General features: G+C 28.4%; 1 protein-coding gene across 1 annotated transcript in view; it reads left to right on the top strand.

Annotated features, from left to right (window-relative positions):
* ChT (choline transporter) overlaps positions 1 to 13645 on the top strand; it is a 101423-nt gene that overhangs the window by 30099 nt on the left and 57679 nt on the right. Inside the window, exons 5-6 of the mRNA XM_014431500.3 lie at positions 7368 to 7523; positions 13436 to 13584. Of these exons, the coding sequence (XP_014286986.1) occupies positions 7368 to 7523; positions 13436 to 13584 (305 nt within the window). The remainder of the gene's footprint in view (positions 1 to 7367; positions 7524 to 13435; positions 13585 to 13645) is intronic.

Here is a 13645-nt window from a genome sequence, read left to right as displayed (position 1 = left end):
TAAAAAAATATATATATCTTTTTAAATTTCTTAGCTCTGCACAACATTTTCTATTATTTTAAAAGAAATATTGATATTTTGAATATGTAATATCGGAATATAGTTACAAAACTGTATCGTTAAAAAATGTATTATTACATGTTTTTTTATTTATACAACATATATTTAAATGAATATACAGGGTGTTCTTTAAATCCTGGACATTATTTTTAGAGGATATAGTACTCAAGAGCTACAAAAAATTTGTCTGAATAATGATCCGATTTTAATCAGAATAGGAGATAATTGGAAATTTTTTGAGTAATACGATTTTTCGCTGAATAGAAATTGGGAACTAAAAAATTATTGTTCAGTTTCACCACCATAAAGTGGATAAAATTCCCTTCAAGAAATATAACTCGGCCTAACTAAATTTATTGTCTGGGTAAGGCTCCAAGATGGACCAATAGCGAATAGATTTATTTTATTGTAAAACTAAACTTCATTAAAAAATATCTTCATCAGCCTCTTCTTAGACTAAAGAAATTCTACTGTAAGAAAACTTCAAAATTTAATAAGCTTCAATTTCGTTTAAATGAAGGCAAGGATTTTTATTTATTTATATTGTTCTGTTAACCGTTTGAAATTTCAGTACGTAATACGTCGTTATAGGATCAATAATAATAATAATGTGACACACCTACGACCCATGAAGGGTCATAGGTCATAGGTCATCATCATGGGTTCAGTACTTTGTAAGGAAGCACTGTTTTTAGAACAACAATTATTGGAGATGATTTTTTCAATTTCACTCACTTTTTTCAAGTACTCCCTTTTAAAGGGGCTCTATAACCCACAGAGTTAACTCACACTAACTGTGTAACAGAAAATTTATTTTAAAATTTATCTGCCTAGCCGTATTCGAATCCGTGTCATTGTAGTTAGCAGCACTGTGTCTTACCACAGTGCCTAACAGGATCAAACTACATTTTAAATTTAAACTTCTAAATTCAATTCTAATACATTATAAGAATTGATAACTGTTGCTATTTCATATAAACATATTCGAGATTTCTTTTCATTGGTATGGATTTGTCTCCTGATTTTTCGAAACATTATGATCTGGAATAAGGTTTATTCTTTTGCATATTTATATTCAATACATAGTTTTAGAGAAGAAATATTAGATCCCGCAAGCTAAAAAAATGTTAATGGGAGCAGAAAATTAATGATTTATTTTTTTAAGATTATGATTTTTGTGGCAATGGCAACTAAAACAATATTTAATTTAATTATATTATTTCAATTTCTTGAGACAAGGTAATTATTTATAAAATAAATCAAAAATTTGTATCCTTTATTGTCTCAACACTTTTTTATTTTTCACCAGTCCAACGTTTCGGCCATTTTAGCCATCCTCAAGGACATCTTCAATTATAATTTCTTCCTCACATTAATTTAGAGTTACTTTTGCAGGCTATTCTGCCCAGGTCATTCATTTATTATAAATTAAAAACCTATTTTTTAATTTAAAATCATAAATATTTAATTATTGTTATATAAGATTATAACACAAATTCACTACTAGTAGTGAGTAAATTAGTGACTAAAGTAGTGAATTTGTGTTATAAAAAATTATATAACAATAATTAAATATTTATGATTTTAAATTAAAAAATAGGTTTTTAATTTATAATAAATGAATGACCTGGGCAGAATAGCCTGCAAAAGTAACTCTAAATTAATGTGAGGAAGAAATTATAATTGAAGATGTCCTTGAGGATGGCTAAAATGGCCGAAACGTTGGACTGGTGAAAAATAAAAAAGTGATGAGACAATAAAAGATACAACAATTTTTGATTTATTTAATAAACAATATTTAATTTTAAAAAATGGTTTTATTAACTAGAAAAGATTTCATCGCAAACAAGTGCTGTTTGTTTCGCTTTTTGATATTATGAAGGGAACTTTCAAATGTATAAATGATAAAAAGTATTTTTCTATGATAAAATTAGTCATTATAAATTAAAAGCACTCAGATGATTAGAATAAAGAAAAGTTGATATGTTGCAATTTAAAATTTCCTAAAAATTTTTTTAGTTATCAATTCTTTATGTAAAATAAAATTAACTTTCTAACAAAATTTCTGCTTTTCTATGTGGATATTGTTTATATTGTTCACATAAACCTTTTTACAATCACCTCATTGAAAAGCAAATTCTCGCTTGCCAAAAAATAAAATAAATTTCATACCGTAATTTTAGAAAAATCAGGGACCAAATTTATACCAATTCCAAAAGAAATGTCGACTTCATTAATACCAAATTGAAGATTACGGACTCTTTAAGTTTTTTCTAGTAGAGGACTTTCAACAACAAGCTGGGAAAAATATTTTTTTTTTCTACAATTATTGAAATTAATTATGCATTAAAGCGATCTTTCATGAGCCGAATTTTAAAATTTTGAACTGTTCCCCCAACAGAGAAATCAATAATGAAATATTTGAAAAACTAAATAAAAATTTTAATAGGGCCTAATTTTTAACTGTATACTAAAATGAAATTACTTCTGATATTTTGTGTAAAGTGTACTCATATGCTAATAAGCATTAAAAAAATTATTAAGGCAGAGAATTATTTTTTTTTAAATGAAATATTAGAAAAATTTAATATACGAGAAAAAATATAAAGTAGACAAGCCGATATTACTCGGGCAAGCCAGAGTAAAACAGAAACACGTTCGACTTCAAAAAAAGTTTTACTTCGCAGCGAATAGTAGTTGACTTCCCAAAAGACGAATCTTCTTTTTGTGGGTTTTCTCTTCTTTGAACAATCAGTCCCTGAATAATTTCTAGGTACTTTTTGCGTTCATTTTTTCCTTAAAAAATGTAAATTCAGTCATTCGATAGTCCTTTTTCCTGGCCGAAACCGTGATACAACCTCTGTTCATTTAATATTAGTTTAAAAATATTTTTCCCTTCATAAATCACAACTCAGTACCAAGAAGTATTTTTAAGTATCTTTGTTTACAGTACCTTTGGTTAATGTAATGAGTTTTATAAAAATAATAATTAATGTAATCGAGAAGAGTGAATTTTACATATGTACCTAATGCCGCTATCTATACATTTTACGAATATTTGTTCCCACTATCCACCATAAATTTTATGATTAAATTTTGGAATAAAAAATCTACGAGATTGGCTAAAATTTGCTTCCAATAGGGGTATTCATGATCTTTAGTTTAACATGTTAAAGCGTGCTAAATGAAAGGTCATGTTCAATGGAGAAATATTTCCTTCTTTTAGCATGTTAAAACGATATAACATATAACATGGTTGAGAGTATGTTAAATGCAGAATGACGTCACGCTACAGACCAGCTGTGGTGCACACCATTTTGTTTGTTGTCGCAGTAACAAGCAATGTAGTATTATACATATTACTTGTTCGTAGTTTGGTTTTGATTGTGTTAGTATTTTTTTGGGTGTTTTATAACTAATAAAGCAATATATTAAAATAATAATGTAATGACAGTTGTTGATTGTTTCACAGATCAGCAAGACACTCAGTAGCCAAACTTTCTCTTATCACTCAATTTAGGCATATTGAAATAAATTACTTTAATCAAAACTTAGAAGTAAACAATAACACGAAGTTTTGGAAGGAAAGGTTATAATACAAGTTATAATTTAGGAGATGTTATACATTTAACATGGTTTTAAATAAGGTTGCTCACAATCCTTGGTAAAACATTTTACATTTAACACAACCTCATGAATACTCCTAATTTTTACCTTCACATTTAACATTGGTGACTTAGGATCACAAATACTGAATCTGAAAAATATTGAATATGAATCTTTAGCAATGGTAACAAGCACGAAAACGGACCTAATAGCTGAACAGCTTGGTTCAGAAAATTGTGGGTTCGAGTCCAACCTGAGTCAGTCAATATTTATTTCGGGGCGGACTTCAGAAATGAATCTTGACATCTCTGAGGCAACATATGTCCTTAATGGAGGACTTGCACAATAATAAAAAAACAACTGAGTCATGATATAATAATAATACAATTTATCGGCCATTACGTTTTACGTAAATAACGTAGAAACAGATAGATTTTCATATAAGATATACAAATAAACAATAAAAAAGCTGTTAGTCCATAATTAGTAAGAATAGGTCTTGGTATTATTTCTGAAATTCAATAATAAATACAAGCAACTTCATTTTTTAAATAAAAATATTGTAATAATATTAAATATAAGTACGTAACTAATATTTTTTTTTCAATTAAAAAAAGGCTAATATAAGGTATATAATAATAAAATTAAAATAATAAGACATTACATGTTTCCAATAATCAGATGAAAGGATTTTTTTTATTATTAAACGATCATCATGTCTATCTAAGTATATTTATGCTAACAAAACATCATTACTGTACTATTATCGTTCTCTAATGGGGATGTTTACGGTATTCCATTAGCGACAGTAGAACGGACATTGTTAGAAGATGTAAAATGATGAATCTTAATCCATAAATAATTGACCTAAATAGACTACATCAATAGCAAAACAAGAATATATTTGTTTAAACTTAATAATAATAAGCAATTATTATAATAATTAAACAATAAATGAAAAAACTGTTCACGTTTACGAGAAAAATGAATAAATCACTTGCAAATTGAGCAATTCAGTAAAGCGTTGATGGTTTAAACGGGCGAAGTCAATGCAGGCGCAACATCCATAACCAGTAATTCATTGTGTGTGGCCGCATCAATTGTGATCCAAAATCAATACGATTTTGTAGCAAAATTGTAGTTGATCTTCAAGAATTTGTATTTATAAATAAATAATGTTGGGGTGAGAGGCGTTTCGTAAATGAAAAAACCTACCTCTTCCCCAGAGAAAAAATTGTTTGCCGGTTCGGGTAAATAAATATAAAATAAAATAAATAATATAATTAAATAAATAGAAAATAAAAAAACGGAGGACCTGAAATGAATCATAAAAACGCAAAAATAATAAAGAAAAATTAGAGAATAATAAAATCTTCCAACTGATATACAATTTTGATTAAATTAAAATATATACAAATGAAAATAAAAACTGAATGTTAATGTTGTTATAAAAAATAAAAGTGTGTGATGTAAAAAAGAAAATATCTTTATATATATGTACAAACAAAAAAACCAAAGCAATTCACGCAAGAAATAATCAGTAACTTAAAAAGAAACAAAAAAAAATATGAAGTTCGTGAAAGAATGGGAGAAAAAAGTCACAGTACGGGGGGTCGATATGCGCATAGATGATATTTCACTTCCGCAACATCCGCCGTCATCCAGATGTCGATGATTGGGTGGGTGAGGGTCCTGAATTGTACCACAAATTCTCGTTGCCTCAAAACGGAGAGCCGATGGGTACTTCTCAACTCTGGCTTAGTCTCTAGGACTCTAGGCAGCGGACTGTAGAATCCGTAATTCCATTGCAGCCTGCAATGTTGTTATATGTGCCTAGACACAGCGATGTATTTATATTATACACGCATCATAACAAACTTCCTTATTTGCTAAATGAATTCTAATTTAATTTTAATTACAAAAATAAAGACTAAATGGTTATTAAAAATAAAGAAATTAACTTATGATTAACAAAAAATAAAAACCACTTGGAAGTATAATGAAATTAAATTAAATAAAAGAAAAATACACTTTTGGACTTTAACAAATATATACAATGAAAACCCTTCGTACATGATAAAATATATCAATTTTTTTTTTTACTTTAATGAACGTCATTATAAAAAAAAAATCCATAAGAATATCTTTTCATAATAAATAACTATTTCAAATAATAAAGTAGGATACTTTAAAATAAACAAAGCAAATAATATTTAAATATACATATGTATTATATTAAAATGAGGCAAATTTCATAAAATAATTCCTAAAGTAAAACCGATTTGAATATAAAGTAACTTTTTTAGTAAGTTGACTGCATAAAGCAATCAATTTTAAGAATTTTCATTAAAGAAAGAGAATTTGACGCATGCATCTAAGAAAAAAAGTAAAAGTTTATTTTGCGGTTACTTATAACTGAAATTTGAAGAAAACATTCTAAAATAGAGGAGGAACAGATGTCGATTAAAAATGAGAGGGAATTTTGACTCAAGCTGAGATAATACGATTTATGCATAAATAGAATTATCTTTTTTTTCATATACTTTTAAAATTGTTGGACACAATCAAACACGGGTCGTTTAAACTAGTAAATATAATTTCGTAATAAATTTCAAAACTTTACATACAAAAAAATGATCTCATTACTACTATATTTACTGTTCCTATAAAATTAAGCTTTCTATTTGCTTACAGACACTTGCTAATTCAAAAATCCCCTTCACCGAAATATACTATACAGTTTTAAAAAAGCAACAAAATACTTTAATTCTTGTTTGTCATTTACAAAGGAGCTCCAAATGCAAAAGAAAAATATAATAATTTGTTTTAAAGTATTTTTTAGGAGAATAAAACCACATCCTAAATAACATAACTGAGACAAATACTACAGGAGTAAGTAATACCTTACTTCTATAGTAATACCCTAATTAAGAAAAAAAGTTGATCTGGTATTAATTATTAAATAATTAATTTATTTCACCTGCTGACCCCCATTTCATTTTTTTTTAAAATAATTACTTAAAAGATAATTATAGCTTCAATAATATTTTTATCTTCGAAATCAATTAAATACGAATTTGCTCCTAAAAAAAATTTTAATTAGGCAGTGATAAATTTTAAAGTTTGGCTTTATTAGTGGGACAAAAAAAAACTTTGATTACTACTGAAATAGATTAAACCCACTTTATTTTAATATAAAATTATACAAGAATTGTAAACATATTACAATTTTATTGTATATCTAAATAAATATTTTACATTTTTGTTACGTGTTGGCTTATCCAATTCACAAATTACAAACATTTATATCTTCACACCGGTCAACATATTAAAATCTATTTCCAAACATACAATTCCAATTATTCCAACTGTTTATTAGGTCTTGTTTCTCGTGGCTTTTATGTATACAATGTATATATTAAAAATTTACAAGAGATGTTTTTAGAAACGTTTACTAAAAAAATACTATTTTTAAAAATTATATAAATGAAGTTTTTCATTCATAATTAGGAAAAAGCTATTATTTCTCTACCAAAAAGATGATAACAATTTATATTACCTTATTTTTTTCTTCATAAAAATTATGTGAAAATGTCAAATAAAATTATTTATTGTAAAAAGTCAAATATTTGATCCTTATCGCTACAAAGTATATTTTTATATCTAAAATGTATTACGTTCTCCATATGTCTCTCTTTTAGGTGGAATCTTCTTCGCCAATCAAATGCGAAGACAGGGCTACGTCACCATGCTGGACCCTCTTCAAGACGCCTTCGGTGGAAGGATGGGTGGCCTTCTCTTTCTACCGGCGCTGTGCGGTGAGGTCTTCTGGGCAGCTGGAATTCTGGCTGCTCTCGGTAAGTAAGACATTATCCTATGATATAAATACTCTGTAGGGTGTACGTATAAATACATACTTTAGTTCATTTATTAAAATAAATTTATATAAGTAAAAAAATTTCGAATGCATATTTCTTATTTTGGAGGTAAAAATGATAGAGGCATGTTATAGCTTGAACATTGAATGCTATACCATCTTCATAAGAGAAGTAGAGAGATCGAACGCTACAAGGGTGGAAGCTCCCAAAAAGAACCCCAAGAAAATCTATCAAATTTAAATATTCATAGGAAGTAGCGGGGAAAGAGGAGAAGCCAATGAAAGTCAAGAGGGAAGGTGGAATGTGAGTTTTATAGTAACTAACTAGTAGATTTCCAAGAAACGGTCCTAAGTTAAAAATGAACATGGACTAATGTTGACCTCCTAATGTTGATATGAGGTTGCCCTTAGGGATCTTTCTAACAAAAAGAAACAATGGATGGAGAGTGATTAACTAGGTTTCTTGTCCCCACGGGGGACACACTTGGGATTAAGGAGAAGCTCTGAAGAATGGGAATTAACAAATTCATCCAAAAATTATGAATAGTAATAATTGTTTTTACTTCCAACTACCTATATATGAAATACATAGTAAGGGGGAATCGTGAAAAATTCGAATTCTAGTTTTCTAAAAAAATATACGTTTTGAGGTCCTCTATTTGAGTCCAAATATCCAAGTTTCACAAAATAGTCTGTGTGCAATTAGCCTAGCTCAAAAATGAAAAGTACAAAACTTTTTATATATTTAAGGCGGGTATGTGCTTGGACTGTGCGAGAAACCTTTTCGAAAAAAATCGACTGACTGGAAGTGCCACTATATAGAATCGATTTTCCTCATTTTTTCGATTTTTCGAAACAATTTTGATTAAACTCCGCATATCAATGTACAATTAAATAGTCTTTAATGTATGTTTTAATCGTCATAGAAATAATCTGACAGGGCTTGCATGAAGATTTAAAAAAAAATCATTTTCTAAAGTATTTTTAATTTTATTTGGTTGACTAAATACAAAATATCAAAAAATTTTATGAATAACTAAAGGAGAAATTGGGAAATCCGATTCAAGCAAGAAAAGCTGAGCTAACCTGATCTTACTATATTGTATTACGGCTTTCTTCAACTGTATTCTTAACAGGAACAAAATTTATTATTATTTATTTCCTTATTCCCTCCCCTTCTAGAAACCCTATAACATAAATTTTTATAGCAACAGAAAAATAAAAAAAAATTTTGTAATAATTTTTTATTTTATTTTTATAATTTTTTTTTTTAAACTGCAAAAATAGCTATAACTTCAAATTACACGAAACGCTTAAGGAGCATACGTAGGGTGGAAACTGAAAGTTGTGAAATAACTTCACTAGATTTCTATATCGCATTAGCAATCTCGCTTTTGAGTGCAGTTGCTTTTTTCAGAACAGACTTTTTTCTATATCTAATAAGACTTATTCCTATATCAGTCTTTGTTTTTCTTTTTTTTTTTTTTATTAAGTGGAAATTCAGCACCTTCATTTTTTTTCCCGGAAGATCTAAAAAATATGTTAATAATTAGTCTGGCTGTATTTAGCTTCTGTCTCCATTTTATTCTTATATGTGTATAAAGTGAGCTTTGTAAATTTTATCGTAAATAAAAAAAAAGTGTTAAAAACCATTTGTAAATAATTAACTAATAACAAGGCTTTTGTGTCGGACGTGACGATATTTGGAACGGAAGTAAAAATTAGCTCCACGAACAATGATGCATGGAAAGCTTCATGGTGCTGTTGGATCCAATTATCTGAATGCAACAGTCATTCAGTGGACAATGATATTATCACATGAGAACTTGATTAAAAGAACAACTATTAGGGTCAGGAGAGCATGCACGCCGAATTATTATCACAGATTAACAAATTTTTCATGACAGTGGTGTGGCCGTATTCAAATAATTTGTTATGACAAAACTAGTTATAGTTTCCAAGTAATTTATAACTTTGCAGAAAAGTAGGGAATTTTTGTATTTTATATACCGTAATACACAAAAAAATTTTAAGTAAACTATCATACATTTCTTTATGCTCCAATAAAAACTTTAACATGTGATAAATATAATAAAAATAAAAAATATTTTTTCTGAACCTGTACAGATGGTATCTTCTTTCATGCTTTATACCAATAAAATATTCGGTTAAGGAAGACATTGAAGAAGCGTTTAACCGGACTGCTGTGGATAATCCATGCGTTTCAAAGGCCATTACACTTCACTTTCATATCACAAGGGAGAAGAGTTCGTTTGCCTTCTTAATAATCACATTTAAAAATTAGTATTTAGGTTGTTAAATAATTTTCAACTCGAATGGTATTAAAGAGAATGAGCAGTTTGCTGGTAATTTAAAGAAATAAGAGGTCTTAGTATTGGGTATGATGGATAAATATAACTAGATTGTAAACTACGAATGTATGTAACTACTCAATTAATAAACCTAAATTAGCGGTCAATACGTTCAATAAAATCATGAAAAAAAACAGCAGGAAACATTTAATTAAAAAAAAAAGGAAAATATTCGGAGAGGTTGGAGATTCGAAAAAATATTTGTAAAATGTATAGAATGCATCGATTTTATTTTAACTGGCTCCACAGGATCTTTTGCAGCCAAAATCAACTTTCTAGTTTGGTGCATGCAGCTATTTCGCATCTTTGTTGATTCTGTCTATCCTTGTCTACTATAGGCACTATAGTGTAGAGGCTTCCTGATGGATTGCTTCAAGCCACATGTCCCCACTCATCTTAATCTCCTCTCCTTTAAGTTGTGAGGTATTGACTGACTAGTCTCTGGAAGCAGTTCAATGTTAGTTCTTTTCCTCCGTATGAAAGATCTCTGTATTTAGGAGAATTTTATTTGTACATGCTTTTCTCAGTCTAACTAAATTTAGAGGCATCCCCAGCTCAGCTATGATCTGCCAAAGACAATTCTGACAACGGAATCATAGGCTGCTTTGAAATCGACAAATAAAGCTTGCACAACCTAATCTGTTCACATCGATTTTTGATTCCCAGCGTGCTTTTCCCTTACCAGAATCCTATTTAGTGATCGCCAATTATATTCTCGTAATACCGAGACATCCGATTTAGCAAAATATTGGACACTCTTGTAGGCCACCGGAAGGAGTGCTATGCCTCTGTTATTGCCGCACTCATAAATGAAGTTCCAGGAAATGTTCTTTCTAGATGTCTAGTATCTTTCTTAGGATGGCGTCAGTTTGTCATCTTTGCGTGTTTCTCGCTTTTTATCCTAACGTTTCTTTCAGGATATTGGTGTTGAACTCGTATATATTTCTAGTCCACCATTTGCGACTATAAAATGGTTTTCTGACTATTTTATTTTTCTTTGTTCTGGTTGCTGTGAGGTTATCCAGTGTTATTTTATCGGTTCTAATTAGCTGAAGATTTTAATTTTTATTCCCTTATCCAAATCTTTTCGCATTTGAAAGTCATAGTAGGGAGTAAAACGGAACTTTCTTTGATTTAAAAAAGCAACTTTTTAGTATTCATGATGGCGATCCTTTTCCTTACTAAAGGAAGGTTAAAGGTTTTTTATTACTGCAATGCTTCTTCTCAACTACCATATATTCCATATTAGATAAGTGAAAGGAAAAAGTTTTGGAATAAATTCAGAGAAATAATTTTATAGTATGAAATAATTATTTACTAATAAATACACTAAAATTAACGAATTAAAATAACATTACTTACCGAAATTAATAAATATATTGAAGAATTAAACGAATTCCTTCCCGGATATAATTGTGCCTTGCCGTAATCTAAATCTATAAAACTTTCAACACTATTCAGAGCATTAGAAAGCAAAAAATTTTATATTTTTTTTTTTGCGTCCCTATAAGCGGGAAAATGAGTTGTAATTAAATAAAATTTCGTAAATATATTTATTTTGACATGTGCAAATACAATTTTTAAGATAAAAAAATAAGATATTTAATGCTAATTTTAACCCAACCTTTTTTTTAATTTGTTTCTTATACCGTATCTAATTCACCCGGCGGTTTTTTCAGTGCCTTTGTGATGGCTGGTAGACGTACTATATTATAGTATATACTATATATACTATACGTATATTTCCTGGTACATCTTTTGTTGTGAATCCTTCATTTATAATTGAGATTAAAACGACTGGAATATGTTAAATACTATTAAAAACAAATTAGATAATTTACACTACACCTAACTAAATATATGATTTATTTTTCATAATAATTCAAAATACATATTTGATTCATTATTAAATAAATAACTTTGATGAACAGAATTATTACTAACCAATGAATATTATAATTTAAAAAGTAAAATCCAATTAACTTAGCAGGATAAACCAGTTGCGATAAAGCTCCTGCAATTGAGTTCAGCAATTTACTTAAGCATTGCTGGTTTAAATGTTTGCAGGCGCAACTTCCATTACTAACCGCTCTTTTGAATTAAACATTAGTTTTCAGGTCCGGTAGGAACAATTTACTATTAAAATACGTTTTAGTATTTTTATTGTCAACTTAAACGGTATTGTGATAGAATGTATTAATTTTATGAAAATGCCTATTCTTCAGTTTAAAATTTAAATTTGTATATAATTCATTTGAAATACAAAAAAATTGTAATGAATTACAAAGTAATTTTGTAATTCCAGATTTTTCTCTTTATTGTTTTATTCCCTTTCATAGTTGATATTTCAGTGCTGTTTTTTTTATAGTTTGTTTTCATGTTACCCTATCATAACAATATCGTTCATGAAAATTTTAAGACAGTGTTCTATATGATGATTAAAAATAATATCTAAAAGTCTATGTACAAATTACAGTAATAAATAAGCCATTAGGAAAAAAGCAAAATTTAAAATAAATTATTACAAATATATCCAGGTGTTTTGCGTTTGAAGGTAGACTTTAATATTGTGAAGATGTAAACATTTAAAAATAGCTAATAGTATAGGCTAAAACATTACAAAAATGTAAAAAATCAATATATAAAGAAAAACCGTGGTAATTTTAATTATTATTATTATTTTATAAGTATTTATCTTAAACTATTGTGAGATTTATGTGTTTTTAAAGTTTTTCCTTTGTTCTCTTGATTGATATTTGATTATTACTTTTTATTTATTGATAAATATTACAATCTGCCACAATAGTGGCATAATATTGGGCAGTAAGTAATAGTGATAAATGAGTAAATTTAACCACAAATTAAAAAAAAAATAAATGAATTAAAATTATATGTAAATAAATAAAATCTCTATATGTATATAAACTGAATGATAAATAAATTTAACATAATCCAACTATATAAACGAAAACGAAAATAAAATATGTAATATTTTGAGATGACATACAAATGAAAAAAATATAAAATATATAGAAATAAAAGCACTAATTACATTAACATTATTATTTATAATATTTACATTTTCGACCAGAAGATCTCCGAGTCCACTCTGTCCCCCACGCATGAGGGGTAGAGCAGAACTCTTCAAGATCCCAATCCAGTCCTCTGGTAATGTAATGAGCCAGTGTAGGCCGAATAAGTAATTATAAAAAATATGTTTCACATTAGAGTTCACTATAGTGTACTTTACTAACGTAAGTCAGATTTAACAAGGTTAACATGACGAGCAATGTTAAGATGTCCTGGGGCGACTGTCTCTAGTTTATTTATAGATTTATTTTTAGACTGTTGATGTGAGATGTGGGTTTTTGTCTGCATTTATATTATCTTATTTTTTATACTTCATGCTCAAATGTTCAGCTATTCAATAGTGTTTCAGAGGCTTAAAGTCTCTTGTTTAGATCCTTCCTATTATATCATAACAATAATATTTTTTTCTAAATAATATTTCCTCTTACAGGAGCTACACTCAGCGTTATAATCGACATGGACCACGACACTGCAGTTGTTTTCAGCTCTTGCATCGCCGTCTTCTACACACTCTTCGGAGGACTGTACAGTGTCGCATATACTGATGTCATCCAACTCTTCTGCATCTTCATCGGACTGGTGGGTCATCAAACATTATTCCTATTATATATAAATGATTCTGGTATACTTTTAATTCTAT

The sequence above is a fragment of the Halyomorpha halys genome, unplaced genomic scaffold, assembly GCF_000696795.3.
Source record: "Halyomorpha halys isolate HHAL.00 unplaced genomic scaffold, Hhal_1.1 Scaffold978.1, whole genome shotgun sequence".
NCBI classification, from domain to species: Eukaryota; Metazoa; Arthropoda; class Insecta; order Hemiptera; family Pentatomidae; genus Halyomorpha; species Halyomorpha halys.
This window is presented reverse-complemented; position numbering and strand designations above follow the sequence as displayed.